Source organism: Phyllopteryx taeniolatus, chromosome 4, assembly GCF_024500385.1.
Source record: "Phyllopteryx taeniolatus isolate TA_2022b chromosome 4, UOR_Ptae_1.2, whole genome shotgun sequence".
Classification (NCBI taxonomy): Eukaryota; Metazoa; Chordata; class Actinopteri; order Syngnathiformes; family Syngnathidae; genus Phyllopteryx; species Phyllopteryx taeniolatus.
The window spans coordinates 18082869-18099076 of NC_084505.1; the positions used below are offsets into that span (position 1 = coordinate 18082869).

General features: G+C 44.0%; 1 protein-coding gene across 4 annotated transcripts; it reads left to right on the forward strand.

The window, feature by feature from the left end:
• The first annotated feature begins 318 nt into the window (after window positions 1-318).
• On the forward strand, window positions 319-16208 carry aftpha (aftiphilin a). Of its 4 annotated transcripts, none has more exons than XM_061770119.1 (10): window positions 320-513; window positions 2289-3803; window positions 7944-8074; window positions 8155-8284; window positions 10390-10446; window positions 13152-13274; window positions 13359-13419; window positions 13901-13984; window positions 14109-14232; window positions 15509-16208. In XM_061770119.1, exons 2-10 carry the CDS (start codon window positions 2313-2315, stop codon window positions 15651-15653), a joined length of 2346 nt encoding a protein of 781 aa, XP_061626103.1. In that variant the 5' UTR covers window positions 320-513; window positions 2289-2312; the 3' UTR covers window positions 15654-16208. The 4 variants fall into 4 exon arrangements, with proteins under 4 accessions (XP_061626105.1, XP_061626103.1, XP_061626106.1 ...); XM_061770120.1 differs by lacking the exon at window positions 320-513 and adding an exon at window positions 546-683; XM_061770121.1 differs by lacking the exon at window positions 13901-13984 and having other exon boundaries at window positions 319-513; window positions 14058-14232.

Consider the following 16208-nt stretch of genomic DNA (forward strand, 5'->3'; position numbering starts at 1 on the left):
AGTGAAGTTTACTTTTGCGAACTTTTTTCATCCCTCCTTTTTGTCTACTTTTTCTTATCCCTGCGTTTGTTCGAATTCTTATACATGCTTTTCTTCTACTTTTTATGATCACTACTTCACTTTTTCCTCTAACACTCCTTTTCTTCGGGTTTTCTTATCCCAGTTTCTTATACTTTCTTTGTCCTACTTCTTTTTCGTACCTCAGCTTTTCTTATCCTACTTTAGTCGCCACTGTGGCGTTTGTGTGGGCGCCCGGTGCATGCCGGGAGACTGAGAGACAGGCCGGTCTATCCATCGTCGTCATAGGCGACCTCCTCCGTCCTCCTTCCCCCCCCCCCCCCCATAGCCAAGCTCCACCGGCCGGCTCGCACAAGCTTCACTTCGGGCTACACTTTTCAGCTTCTCCGGTCCCGCTCGCTCGCTCGCTGACCCCTTTTTTGGAAGACCGGGCGCTCTGTCTGTCTCTCTGCCCCCCCCCCCCACGTCATGGAAGCTCTCGCCGGGCGCGTCAAGGTGCGTAAAAAAGAGGAGTTTATTTGTTGTTCTTTTCCGCAAGAAGAAGGAGCTGACACCTGCTGTCAAATGCTTGCCTGCTTGTGGCTTCGCTCCGGTTAGCTTCGCAGTTAGCCGCGGCTGATGCTAACTAACCCGCTCGCTGCTATTTGACGCTCTCGACGACACTTGTATGTCATGTAATTTCCTCCTTAGAACACTTTTAAGTCATATATAAGAAGGTTTGTTGTCGCCGAGGAATAAAAGCGTAAATGGAAAAAGCTCATTTTCGTCAGCTATGGGCTACGTACTAATGTTAACCGTTCGTTCTGTCCGATTGGAACGTACTTTTGCGCTTCTTGTCAAATGAGCTCACTTTAAAACATGTACAGCATTACCACTGGTTGTATATCTGCCTGTAATGTTGCCCGTGTCAAGTTTAACTCGGGACAAAGTTGTCAGTTTTGGAGCTACCGACAGCCACTGCTAGCATGTTAGCTCGTTAGCCTCCCAGCACAAACAAACGTGACAGATGAGCAAAGAGCGAGGGAAAAAGTGGGCAAACCTTACTGTAACCGGGGTTTAAGTGGTTCTTAAAGGCGGTCGTCAAGGTGTCACTTGTATTGACCAGAGACAAATGACTTATTCAAAGCGATTGAACCGTCTTCTTGAGTTAGCATGAAGACAGCAAGACCAGATAAACTCAAACTAACATCACATCAGTCCATAGAGGGGGAAAAGGGGTCAGAAAAGTATTACATTTGCTCGGAGTGACATGGAAAAAAAATAAATGTTTTCTTTGTCATGTCAAGATGAATTAATCAAGTCCTGCAGATAAAATGAAACTCTCATCACATCAGCAAACAGGAAAAAAGATCTGAAATCTAAAGATCTCCTTAACCTAAAAGTTTTACATTTGCTTAAATGGACTTGGTCTTAAATTTGACTTCCTTAAAATTACAGATACTCTGCTAAAAAAAACAAGTTTCTATTCCCTTTACACAGTCGTATTCATACATTTTGCAAACTCCAACTTTGTTGTGCACTACAGTGAAAATAAATGCTATTCTACCGACCTTGTCCTTTTTTTTTTTAATGCAAATGTAATGATACTTCCCAAGAGTAGGGATTTTTGTCGGGTTTTGTCTTTTCCAATTTCAGCACTTTAAATATATCAATAATGTACTGTTTACATCTAATTGTACCTCTTGGCTTTTTTGTGGCCAATTGAAACTCATGTCGTCTTTGATTGGATTTAATGATTCATTTTCGGTGAAGGTGCTTTCATTTGAGCCTCAACACTATCTATTTGCGGTACACTACGTAATCCGCCGTGGGTCACGCTTTTTTGGGGGTTATAACAGCTTAAGTGCTGTTTTTTTAAAGAGCCGTTAATGCTATAAAAACATGCCTAGGGTGTCTTTAGATAGGGTATTTCTATATCGTGTATATCACTTATTGAGGTCTGGAACGTAACCCCAGAAAAAACTATCAGAAAAAAAAGGTAGTACTGAAAATGTCCTTTTTTAGATTTCCCAACCTGCACATTGTGCAAACACTGGAATTTGAAGGGTTAAAAAAATATACCTAATTGATTATTTTATAGTCATGACACAAACTTAGGTTGTTAGTTAAAAACCTTATTCAGTAAAAAGCAAAAGCATAAATTATCTTAAAAATGACACTGTCTGTACGTGTACAAAAAATGGGTTAATTAGCAGATGAAAGTGAAGTTGTTTGACAGTTTTGACTGTTTCCTCGGCAACACTGACGTGTTTCTTGTATGTTTGTGGCAGGTGTAGCAGGACGGAGGAGTCGCCATGGAACCCGACGTCATCCGCCTGTACTCGTCGTCCCCGCCGCCCATGGAGGACGGCGAGGAGGAGGACGAGGACGAGTTTGGTGACTTCGGCGCCTTCTCGACCGTGTCGTCCAGTGTCAGCTTCGGCGAGCTGGACGCATCAGGACACGCTTCCTTCAACCAGATGCACGCACTGGATGCCACCTCGCCGCCTGAGCTCCCCAACGGCCTCGCCACCGTGCCGGTAACGTGCCGCGAGACCAAGGCCAACGGTGTGGTGCCTGGAAGCCACCCGGCGCTCGTCCGAAGCCACGACTGGTCTGACGTGAAGAGACCACCGGACTCTGATGTCACAGGCGGCGAGATCATCACCAACGGATTCACGGCCTCGGACGTCAAGCCGGGTCCACAAACATTTGTCCGCAGTAATGTCAGCGACAGTCGAGAGTCAGAGTTTGCTGATTTCGCTGCTTTCTCGGACGCCGGATGCCAGCTCGGTGCCATGCACAGTCCAGGGCACGGAGACTGTGTCCACCAGGGATGCGTTTCGGAGTACGCAGACGGAACCAGACCTGACTCTGAGGCCACGCCTCTTCCTGCGTCAGGTGATATGCAGCCAGACGCCAAACGAAGGGATGCTGACTTTGCACACGACACAGTCACAACTTGCACAAACCAATCTTTTGACGCCACTGGCGACCAGGCAGATGGTGGTGCCTGTGTCGATGGCGTCCACAATGATTGCATCTGTCTCGATGGGGTCGATGGCACGTGTGTTGAAGGCAACTGTCTCGATGGTGTCGATAATCTCAGTGACAATGCCGTTAGTGTAGAAAGTGTCCGCAATGATGGCAGTGGTCTGGATGGTGTCTGCGTCGATGGCCCCCGTTTTGAGGTCGTCGTCTGTGTGGAAGGTGCCCGTGTCTGTGTCGATGGCGTCTCTTCTCCCGTTGCTGGCAATGGCGATAGCCTGCTGTCAGACGGGAGGACCTCGGAGACGGAAACGGAGACGTCGTTAGGCCGTCCTTTGTCCACGGACGCCCTGGAGGAGTATGGCGACGTTAGTACGACGGGCTCTGCGCCATCGCCTCCGCCACTCCAGGAAGAGAATGCCACCCCCGCTGACCACAGCCAGCTGGATGAGGACGAGGAGTTTGGGGACTTCGGAGACGCGGGCTCGTTCGGCGAGCAGGCCTTTACGGACTTTAACCACCAAGAAGCGTGTCTGCTGCAAACCCACGATGACTTTGGCGACTTCAACGTGCCCACATTGGATGCTAATGACGAGGGAGGAGCCTCTTTTGCCTATTTCTCAGCTGCTGCCGAAGCAGGATGGAACGCGTTCGAAGAGGCAGAGCATGCGGCACAAGCGGCGGAAGCTGAGTTGACGACGGGTGAATCGTGGGCGGCGTTCAGCTCAGAGGACGACAGCCCTCCTGCTGGGGCCACCGATGAGGCGTGGTATCAGGCGGAAACTTCCACCGTGGACCAGGATAACAGCAAACAGATGGTAAGTGGGATTTTTTCCCCCCCCCATCAAGTTAAAAGGCTTTAAAATCTTTACAGTTGTCCCTCACCATATTGTGGTTCACTTTTTGCAGTATCAATGTATCCTGGAATTTTCGCTATTTTGCGGTCCACGCACTAAAGTTACTGCTGACTCACGTAAACACGAGCCAGGAGGGACGAGTGCATCAATGATGGAGAATCTCCAAAGTTTGGGCTGATTTCACACTTTTTAAAAAAAATTTTTTAATGAAGATAAAGTGCAAGGTTGCCATCTGAGAGGCCAGTTAACAACCTGCCGCTATATTCAGCCAACAACTTGACACACTCATTTTCTGACTTCCATGTCGCTTACCAAACCAGGGTCCGCCTTTTAAAGCCACACATGCAAAGTCACAGATACTACCAAGTAGAATGTGAGTATGGCGACCCCAAGTTGACAAAAATAATAGCTTCACCTCACATGCGTATTTTGTATTGGTTTTATGCATAAAGCTTTAACATATAAAACTTTTACTGCTTTCTACTTCACAGTTTTCCATCTATAGTTTTGATAAACAAGTGATTACCTGCATTTTCTTCACATAATTGATTTTGAAGAAAGGAATGCTTCAATCCAGTGATTCTCAAAGTTTGGTGCAGGTACCATTAGTGGTATCCATGCTAGGCTCGAGTGGTACGTGGAAGAATCACTGCCTAAGTACAGCTTGGATTTGATTTGTTAGTACAGTATATTTGCATTGTGTCTTTAAGAACTGCTTTTAAAAAACTATTTTGGTGTAGTTTTTATAGAACGTTGATCTGCAATTACCTTTTAAGGACAGTTTTATTAAATATACTTTTAGGAATAAAACCTCATTTTTGATGAAGACTAAATAAAAATCCGATTGTAATGACGTTTGGTTTATATGATCTCTTTCAATATAAGCAACGTAACAATAAGATACAACTATGGAAAATCATTTCCAGGTTTATATATTTTTCCAAAAACGTTATTTCAACATTGGTCGCCGTTGTTGTTTGTGTCGCTCCTTAGTGACGTCAAAAGGGGTCGTATGCCAAGCTCACCAGTGTTTTTAGCAGTAGCTGCTGTAGCAGCCGCGGCAGCGATGACCGCTCTTCAGCCTTTTCAGTTCGAGCCAGCGTGTGATCAGGAGAGCGAGAAGAATTAACCAGCAATAAGAATGAAAATGACGGGCGTGAAGAAGCTTGAGTTGGTCATTTTTGGGTGGCGTCTTGGCGGCTGTTTGGCAAAGCCGACTGAGAGAAGGGAGCATGGAGTGTAGTATAAAGAGCTGCTTTCATTTTCGCCGCTGAGCTGACCGTTCACTGGAGTCATCGGGTAAAATAAACGCGTCCTGAGTTAGCATCACTATCTCCGTCAAAGACAATGTCACGTAGTTGTGGCCCGTGATTGGCGAGTGTACGTCAATCAGCTTGCCATTCATTCATTGTGCAGCTACATCGCAAATCGGACATGCGCAGCTCTGAGTGGATACTGTGGCCAACACTGTACACTTAGTACTTTGTCACGTTTATTAAATCATAAAAATAGAGATTAATAGTTAAGGAAGTAGCGGGTTTCTAAAGGGAGGACTTGGGCGAGAATAAAAGCAAGAGTGTTAGTCTCGCTGACACGATTCATTTGAACGTGCGCTGGGTACACAAGCTTTGCATTTTCATCCGCAGGCACATTAGATATAAATATCGATAAGTATTGATGTCAAACAATATCTGAGGATTTCTATACTATTGACATGGCTTGAGTCGCCGTTGCGGCGCAGTTAAAACCCGGAAATGTATTTTCAACGTGAGTGAAAACTTCTGTGCATTTAGCTGTCAACTGTCGCCTTTAGTTCGGCAGATGGCAGCAATTTTTTTATTTTTATTTTTTTTTTAATTTTTGTTTTTTTTTTTGCTTTATTGCAATGGATGATGCAGATTATTAAAAAAGAAAAACACACAGCCATAAGTATTCAGACCCTTTGCTGTGACACTCATATATTTAACTCGGGTGCTGTCCATTTCTTCTGATCATCCTTGAGATGGGTTCTACACCTTCAGTGGAGTCCAGCTGTGTTTGATTATACTGATTGGACTTGATTCGGAAAGCCACACACCTGTCTATGTAAGACCTTACAGTGAATCTCAGAGCAAATGAGAATCATGAGGTCAAAAAAACTGCCTGAAGAGCTCAGAGACAGAATTGTGGCAAGGCACAGATCTGGCCAAGATTACAAAAAAATCCCTGCTTGATTTAAGGTTCCTAAGAGCACAGTGGCCTCCATAATCCTTAAATGGAAGACGTTTGGGATGACCAGAACCTTTACAAGAGCTGGCCGTCCGGCCAAACAGATCAATCGGGGGAGAAGAGCCTTGGTGAGAGAGGTAAAGAAGAACCCAAAGATCACTGTGGCTGACCTCCAGAGTTGCAGTCAGGAGATGGGAGAAAAGTTCTAAAAAGTCAACCATCACTGCAGCCCTCTACCAGTCGGGGCTTTATGGCAGAGTGGCCCGACGGAAGCCTCTCCTCAGTGCAAGACGCATGAAAGACGCATGGAGTTTGCTAAAAGACTCAAAGATGGTGAGAAATAAGATTCTCTGGTCTGATGAGACCAAGATAGAACTTTTTGGGCTTAATTCTAAGCAGTATGTGTGGAGAAAACCAGGCACTGCTCATCACCTGTCAAATACAGTCCCAACAGTGAAGCATGGTGGTGGCAGCATCATGCTGTGGGGGTATTTTTCAGCTGTATGGATAGGACGACTGGTTGTAATTGAAGGAAAGATGAATGCGGCCAAGTACAGGGATATCCTGGACAAAAGCCTTCTCCGAAGTGCTCACGACCTCCGACTGGGCCGATTTTCACCTTCCAACAAGACAATGACCCTAAGCACACAGCTAAAATAACGGAGTAGCTTCAGCACCACTCCGTGACTATCCTTGAATAGCCCAGCCAGAGCCCTGACTTAAACCCAATGGAGCATCTCTGGAGAGACCTGAAAATGGCTGTCCACCAACATTCACCATCCAACCTGACAGAACTGTTAAATAGCACCCGAGTTAAACATGAGTGTCACAGCAGAGGGTCTGAATACTTATGGCTGTGTGATATTTCAGTTTTTATTTTTGAATACATCTGCACAAATTTCAACAATTCCATTTTTTTCTGTCAATATGGGGTGCTGTGTGTACATTAATGAGGGGAAAAAAAGAAAAATGATTTTAGCTGCAATATAACAGAGTGCAAAATTTAAGGTGGTCTCAATACTTACTGTACCCACTGTATGTGTGTCTATGTGTGTGTGTGTGTGACAGTGTATTTCAAAAGTAGAGGTCAGTGGTTGTATTTTAAGAAGTATTTGTCATTAGATTCAGGGTTCCCTTTAAACTTTGCATTACTGTGTTTTAATTTTGGTCATGCTGGTGGTACCTTGGAGGGCTAAGTATTTTTTTATGTGGTACTTAGTGTCAAAACTTTGAGAACCACTGCTTTAATCCATTAGCAAAATGTAGCAGATACAACTAAATATAGCACCAATAAAAATGTACGAGTTTCATGATATTGTACAAAACCATTTGGAAAATAATTAAATTAACTGAATAATTGAATTAACCAGGTATGTAAACACTCACAAAAAGCTCATGAGCAGAAAACGTCATTGCAAAAGAAAATGCTCATGGGTCAAGTTCTGTAACCTTAGCTACTTACATTTTCCAAAATAATGCATAATTATGCTCAGGCACCACCCGGTGCAATAAAAAAAGGTTGTAAAAACATATGTGGTAAAAGGAGCAAAGGGGCACAGCAAAGGCAGGCCAAAAAGGTGGGGGACTTGTGCCCCACTGGTTCCGCCAGTTTTGCAAAAACAAAACTTATAACTTGAGAAAACACTTTGCTGTAAATTGCAGATGTTTTGTTGTAAATTATTAAATTTCACACTTGATGGGTGAGCAGGAGCAAGAAAGTTATTTTCAATCATATTTCCCTTTAAAATGAGTCGTAATGCAGTAAGTGGGTCACATGACTCCATCCATTGGAATGTGAGCGGTTGACTGACATTCCAAAGTCAGTAGGCGTCCAGTCTGCTTCCTGCGTGTCGTCTTCACGCGCCTGCTTGCGCTTCTGTGGCATGTCTGCAGGAGGCGCCGTGGAGTCGAGTGGAGAAGTTGTTGGAGATGAGCTTCCCTCAGGCCACAGGCCCCTCCCCTGCTGTGGAGGAGCAGGTGGTGTCGCTCAAGACGCTTGTGGAGGCCCGGGCGGACGTCAGCAGGTGGAGTCCAAATGAGGAAGAACAAGCTAATGGCCGGCTTTTTAGACTAGTGTGTCATGTTGTTATTTGTGTTTGTGTAGCGCGCTCCATGGCGGCGTGTGGTCGCAACTTCAAGACATCCACGAGGCAGTGGGCCTCAGACACCAGTGGGGGGGCTCCTACTGCAACAAAACTCTGCTCGGCTGCCTCGGCATCGACACGCGGAACATTGTGAGACTGCACTCAACACTGCTCGTCTACTCTAGTCTTGTATTTTAATCTGCCCTAGTCTATGCTACGCTAGTCTAGTCTTTATTCTACGCGAGACCTTTGAACCCTACTCTAGTGTACTTTATTCTGCTCTACTCTGGTCAACTCTGCTTTATTCTACTTGCGTCTAGTCTACTCTGGTCTACCGAACCCTACTCAATTCTGCTGTCGTCTATTAATTGGACCCTACTCTAGTCTACCGTATTCTACTCTAGCGTACGCTACTTGTACAACTCTGCTCTACTCAAGTCCATTATAGTCCTACTGAACCCTACTCTGTTCTGCTGTACTCTTTAATCTGTTCTACGCTAGTCTTCTCAGTTTTCCTGTAGTCTACTTTTTGAATGAATTCTAGTCTATTCTGCTGTATTCTACTTTATTCTTCTCTATTCTGCTTCATTCTACTATAGTCTATTATACTGTAATCTACTGATCCCTACTCTATTCTTGTCTATAATACAATGTACTGTATTCTACTCTTGTCTACTGAACTCGGATCTACCATTCTACTTTATTCTTCTCTAGTCTACTGAACCCTACTTTAGTTTATTCTGCTCTAGTCTATTCTGATCTGCTCTATTTAACTCTAGTCTACGCTACCCTCATTTACTTCATTCTACTGTCTTTTACTCTATTATACTCCCAGTGTTTCCCACAGGACCGGAATCTATTTGTGGTGGTGGGTATCTGGCGGCTGGCATACCTTCTTACTCATACTGAATTAATTATTTGGAGGATTACTTTTTACTTGTCATGTGTATTGTAAAGTAACACTATTCTTACTTGAGTACAATATTTGGCAATATTACAAATACAAACAAAAACGGCACAGTGTGTGCTGTGACGAGACGCTGTTCTGCGCCGGCTGGAGCGGCGTCACTGGTGTGGGGAAGGATCGATACTGTCTTAAATGACGATGGTTCTTCTCAAAATTAAATATTGATACTTAAGACATTTGAGGGACTGTATTTTCAGTATCTTATCAGAAAGGAAATTTGTGGTATGGGTCATTACCAGACACAGAAAAGGAGCACATTGAGGCACAATTTCCGCAGAGCAAAAGCCAAAATCTATTTGTGGTGGCCAAAATTTATTTGTGGCGGCCAATCACAAATGTATATGTGGGAAACTGTCTACTCTGTCACTTACATTGGTTAATGAGTCACAATATAGACAAATGTATTTGGACATGTGATTAGCATCTGAAGAAAACGTGGAGTTATTTTGGAGTTTGTGCCATTTTTTTCTAGTTGTTCTTCTCCAAACTCATATGCGTATTTATTTAACCTTTATTTAATGAGGTAAGGCAATTGAAAACACATTTTCATTTGCAATGCCGATTTAGCAGACTCTGCACACAGCAGAATAAAACGGCAAAATAAAACAGATACAAATACTTTGGCAACAAACTGTACAATGTAATATAGTTACATATTTACTCTATATGATATAATTACATTTTTACATCATGCATTACGCGACGTCACATGGTGAAAAAAGGTGCATAGGCTAAATACAGGTACAGTGATCATGATGGGATTGGGATGAATATGAGTTTTATTGTTTGTTGCAAAGTGTTTGTCTTTTCAATTTTCTACCGCAATCGACCAAAAGTAGTGTGGACTTTGTGTGAGAAGATGTTTATAAAACTGCCGGAACAGCGAGTGTGGGTGGTGGTATGTATGGTGATCAGAGTGCCAAGATAGGGTGGGCTCTTGCCATTGAGTGTTTTATAGATAAACATGGACCAGTGACCTTGTCTTGTGTGAGTGAAGAGATTAACGCAGGGCGTACAGATCACAGTGGTGACTGTTCAAGGGAGCACTGGTGACAAAGCGAATGGCAACGTGCTATATGATGTCTAACTTCGGGAGGAGTTTTTAAAGCTGAAGTATGGACTTTTATGGACCTCATTTTTGCAATTCAACCTTTATTTTCGATACGTTTTACGCAGTAGTTGTTGTCTGCTGGTAGGTGTGGCTCTATTTTTGTCTAAATGGCGCTTTAAGCCTTTTACGTTTTAACTCATTTGATCTTGATTGCATATGAATCTTTGGTACTTTCAGCTGTTCACGGGACAGAAGAAGCAGCCGCTCATCGTGCCCGTCTACGCCGCCAGCCTGGTGAGTGACCTTCAGGCGTCCTTGTCCTCAAAATGTTGTTTTTCTTTTTATTTTTTTGTTTTCTTTTTTTTGTTCTTTCCCACGAGTTGTATCCACAGTAAGGTTATTATAGTAAACGAAAACTAACGAAATAACTAAAACCAAAATACGTACGCAGGGCATACTCTTAAGAGTGCTAAGAGTACGCTCTGCAACCGGAGGGTCCACTGGTTTGTATCCCCGCCCGAGCGTATGTTGTCGTTGTGTTCTTGGGCAAGACGCGTAACCCACATTGCCTTCGATTGAATGCGGTTGGATGTTTGGCGGTGGTCTGAGGGGTCGTAGGTGCAGAATGGCAGCCACGCTTCTGTCAGACTGCCCCAGGGCAGCTGTGGCTACACACGTAGGTTACCACCACCGGCAGGGTGTGACTGAGGAGTGAATTATACATGCAAATCAGTCGCCTTTCGGCGAATTTCGCCGTATTGAACTCAAAGCAGGCCATTGACGTGAATCGTGTAGATCCGATGAGTTTCCTGGTGGGGGGTTCGCCGCCATCGCTGTCGTCATAGGGTGTTTCATACTCCTTGAATGCTGGCAGCTAGATCCATTCCACACATGTAATTTCTGAATATTACTCCTTGACGGACTAATATGGGAGCGCATCGGCCTGTGGTTCCGCCTGTGCGCTCGGGACCTGCTTTGGATAAGTCACAGGAGTTGACGAGACCAGAAAAAACGCTTCCGCCGCCTCTGCTGTTAATGATCTAAATGTCGCTCGACACTTTTATTCATCAGTTATTGCTTATTTATCAGCTATTTCGTGCGCAAGACTGCAACTTCGAATTCCGCATTGGGCGCTGTTTGCTCCAATCCAATTTAAGCGCCAGTGACGTTTAAGTCTAGTTCACCAATCGAACGACACAAGAACGACACGTCGTCTTCTATTGGGCTTCCCGGGCATAGGTATTGACACTAGATAAGCCAGCGCGGCTGATTGTCATGCCTATATGCCCACCATGTTGGGAAGGTCGTCGTTACCATGATGGCAATGGTGCCCTACTTGTTTATTTTTAGACGAACAAAAACAAAACTTATAACTTGAGAAAACACTTTGCTGTAAATTGCAGATGTTTTGTTGTAATTTTTGCTGTGCACACTCACCATTTGCTCAGTACTAGAGTAATTACTTGACTGTGTACTTTTTACTCAAGTAACTTTTTGGAGGACTACTTTTGACTTTTTACTTGAGTCACATTATTGTCAAGTACCGTAACTACTCTTACTTGAGTACAATGTTTGGCTACTCAACCCACATCCTCTATTGTTACTCTTACGTTTAAGCAACATTTCTGCTCATCAGATCAGCCAGTGTCATATTTGTTGCACCGGTCTTGTAATTTTGCGTTGAGGTGCTGCGGGTCATGGTCCTGGTTGCGGTCCCAGCGGAACCGCGACGCACACGAAACATCGGCGACAAGAGCTGATCCGCTCGTACATCTTGTATTAATTAGGAAACGCACCTACAATTATAGAATTAGTTTACGGATGTTAATGTTAAATGTATTAAGTGACTGAGCAATGTTAGGGTTTATGTCACAGCACAGAATGAAGTTCAAATTCAGAAATGGCAAATAAAAACAGAAAAATACTGTACTTAATATTTTCCTGGAGGATGCATTTGGGATTAGCCTCTGAAGTTGCTAATAGTGGACAAATGAACTGAAACAGACGATAATTTCAATCAATTATTTTCCAAAATGAGAGTGCTTAAAGAGGAGCATGCTATTCGTGCGGCGCAGCTTGAAGCAGGCATCAGGTGCAGGTGGAGATGGGCCTGGCTCAAGTTGGAGGCCAAAACAAAAAAGGAAAGAAAAGAGGCAAATTTAATTTGAATCTTAAATTTGTACATCAACATGTACTTGAGCGGTGTAAATAAATGTTTTTCTGCTTGAAGAAAATTGTGTATTTTGCCTTATTGGACTCTTCAGAGTCTTCCAGATTGCTTAATTTATGTTCAAATACAAAAAAATGTGTCTGCGGGGGAATGTTTTGTCACCTTTTTTCATGCCTTTGGTGTTTGCATGTCTGGTGAATGACTAATGCATGAAATTGTAAAGCATCTTTGAGTGTCTAGAGAAGCACTATATAAGTGCAATGCATTATTATTGTGATTAAAATTGAAAAAATGTTTTAAGAAATAAAATAAAAACTAATAATAAAAAAAAAAAACTGACTGACTGAAACTACATTTTACATTTACAAAAGTAACTAAAACTAACTATAAATATAGCGTAGATGTCGTTTGTTTTCGTCTCTGTCAATGAATTTCATAGGTGAGCTTTCAGGGTTGATTTTAAATGCATTTCGGTACAGCCGTACGGAACAAGCAGGGTCGAACAGTCATTTGGGAATTGTTGTTCGTTTACGATGTGTTGCCTAGAAATGACGTCATTGGGTAGCAGCCAATAAAAAGGCGCTGCTTCAAATTTTGTGGACTGTTATACAGTAACTGTATTTGATTTGTGGATGAAATTTTTTTTTTTATCTCACACTCAACAAATACGCTATACTGAAACTAATACAAACTAAACTAAAATGAAGCATTTTTTAAACAATGAAAACTAACAAAACTGATTTAAAAACTAATTCAACTTATAAAATCAAAATGAAATAAAATCTAACTATAATGGAAAATCCCGAAATATTATAACCCTGGTACACAGGGCATGTTGGAGCCCACCAAAGAGCCTGTGAAGCCCATCTCGGCCGCTGAGATAATCGCCTCCATCGCACAAGCACCAGCGGCAGCTCCGGACAGCAAATCCTGCCCCTCAGATGCTGTCCAGGTAGGCAGGGAGGGGTCAGGTCAGAGTTTGGGTTGGGGTTTCAGGATCACTCTGATGGTTGTTTTTTTTTGATGATCTGGACAGGAAGTTCTCCCCCCCGTCCAGTTTGACTGGAGCAGCAGTGGCCTTACCAACCCTTTGGACGGTAGGTGGACAAAACGCACCACCACCACCACGCATCCCAAAAACACAGCCAAACTCCATGAAACACTCTCAGACACCACTGTATATAACAAAAAAAACATCAAACACTTCCAAACATCACCACAAACACCATCAAAATACCCCAAAAAACACTCCACCATCACCAAACACCCCCACCAACACGACCAGAACATTACACCACCCTAACCAAAAACGCTCGACAAACGCAATCAAAGCACAACCCAAACAATCCGAAACAGCCGCAGGCAACTCCAAACACAAGCAGATAGCAGCAAAGACCCGCTGAGCACCTTTCTATTTCTTTTCCTTTCTTGTCTGTTATTAAGACGTTAAAAGAAGCGCAAAAACAAATCTGCTCTCATGATGAGGCAAATCTCTTCTTCTCCTTCTCCTTCATTTCACCTTGCTGTCCTCCTCCTCCTCCTCCTCTTCATTGTCGTTGTGGTGTGGACTCCACGCAGCCAGCGGCGGCTCCTTCCTGCTAAACCTGGACTTCTTTGGTCCCGTGGACGACTCTGGCTCGTCCTGCTCGCCCGCCATTCCAGGTCAGCCGCTGTCACGGGTGCCCTCCTTTCTCTTACCGCTGCTCTTTTTCTCTCCGGACTGCGATCGGCTCAGGGTCCCAGACGCGTCACTGCCTCGCCTCGCAACTCTTTTCGTGTCCTGCAGGCGTGGACCCCGAGCTGGTGGAGCTGACCACAGCCAAGATGGACTCCAGCGGCGCCGGCAGCCGCGTGGTCGACGCCTTCGCCCGCCTCATGTCCACCGTGGACAAGACCAGCACCTCCACCAGGTGGGGCTCAAGACATTCAGCCATTTTAGCCATCAATCATGGCTTAATGCTCAGATCGAGTTTGTGAAAAAAAAAAATTTAAATAGGTTTCTCAACCCAAAAACTGTTTACAATTGTGGGGGAAGTTTTGGGAAGAAATTGGATTATTATGATGGGGGTGAATCGAATCAGACATCATCCTTCCATTTTCTGTCGCGCTTATCCTCACAAGGGTTGCGGGCGTGCTGGAGCCTATCCCAGCTACCTTGGGGCGAGAGGCGGGGTACACCCTGAACTGGTCACCATCCAATCGCAGGGCACATATAAACAACCGTTTGCACTCACATTCACACCTATGGACAATTTAGATCGGCTTCAAACCATCATGTCATCAAACTATACTCTTGCTCGTTAGCGTAGCATAGAAAGCAAAGCTATTGATATAGCACATTTCAAACACAAGGGAACTCAGTGTGCTTTACATGATTAAAAACATTAAAAAAAAAAAAAAAAAGCGTATAAATATTTAAAACAAAGAAGGGAAACAAAATACAATTAAAACAGCATACAGTGCAAGAAATATCATTGAAAAGTGGAAATGCTCTAAAAAGCATGGGAAAAAAGAAGTTTTTAAAAACATGCACACTTGGGGCTGACGTCACTTCTGTTGGCAACGTATTCCATTTGTGTGCAGCATAATAGCTAAATGCTGCTTCACCATGTTTGCTTTGGACTCTGTGCAACACTATTGACCTGAGTCTGTCGATCTCCGAGCCCTGCTGGCATTTCTTTCATGTATTCAGAACCTAAACCGTTCTGTGATTTATAGACCAGTCGCGGAACTTTCAAATCTATTCTAAAGCTGACTGGAAGCCAGTGTAAAGACTTTAGAATTGGAGTCATATGCTCTGACCTGTTTGTTCTGGTCAGAACCCGAGCTGCACCATTCTGAATGAGCTGCAGGTGTTTAATGCTCTTTTTAGGGATTCCAGGAAGTCAGCTAACCGGTTTTCCGGATTTGGTCACATGATGTTCGGCGTGGAGTGGATTGATTTAAAGTTGGAAATTGGATTTGAAGACTCGGATTTTTGCAAAAAAAAAAAAAAAATCAGTTGAAATCGGAAGTCACATTTTTATGGGGGGAAAAATGATTTTTCCATTCTTGCGGGAAAAAAAGGACTAAACGGATTATGGGAAATCTGATATTGCCCACCAAGAACCTGCTCACGTTTCACATTTGTTTGTGCTCGTGCTTGGCATGCTGTCAGAGCTAAAGGTGCCACTGCTTTTCCCTCAGGAAGCCGCGCAAGGACGAGAAGCTGAGTTCGGAGGCGGCCGAGGTGATCTGCGGCCTTCCCGACTTGTCCTTCATGCAGGCCAAGGTTCTGATGTTCCCCGCCACGCTCACGCCGCTCGCCTGCCAGGCCACACCCCCGGACTGAAGACGGAACGCCACGCCTGCCTGCCCGCAGGTTCCAGCTGACGGCAGCCCTTTTTTTTTTCTTACATTCTATCATACTTTTATTTTGATTGAAAGCATTTATCATGGGGGCTGGTGGCTTTTTAGATGGCATCTCAGCTTGCGTGCTGGTGTGGATATAATCAGGGAAGGAAAGCAAACAAACGTTGATGATCAATAGTCAATCAATCAATCAATGCGCGGATCTATTTATGAACTTCCTGCTGCTGACGGCACTTTGAATGTCTCCACGTGGGCGTGCGTGCGTGCGTTTGTCGTCAATGAAGGGACCAATTAGTGTGCGTTTAGTATGTGTGTGTATTTAGTGTGTTGAGGACTTTGCACACACTGAAGATGAAATGGATGTAAAAAGTGGTCACTGCGTAATCAAAACAATTCCTATGGAAGAAAAAACGAGATGGAAGCACTGGAAATGGCACCCACCCGGGATCCTTTTGCGTGTGTGCGTGCGTGTGTCAACTTGACTTTTAGTCTACAGAAATTAAACTAATTTAAGAGAAAAGCTAATGTTGTCGCC

What these genes read in the sequence shown, in the direction of transcription:
- aftpha (XM_061770119.1), top strand. Translation starts at nt 2,313, where the DNA reads ATGGAACCCGACGTCATCCGCCTGTACTCGTCGTCCCCGCCGCCCATG. An exon ending in AGGATAACAGCAAACAGATG is followed by an intron (nt 3,804 to 7,943) that starts GTAAGTGGGATT and finishes GCATGTCTGCAG; the next exon opens with GAGGCGCCGTGGAGTCGAGT. An exon ending in GCCCCTCAGATGCTGTCCAG is followed by an intron (nt 13,275 to 13,358) that starts GTAGGCAGGGAG and finishes TGATCTGGACAG; the next exon opens with GAAGTTCTCCCCCCCGTCCA.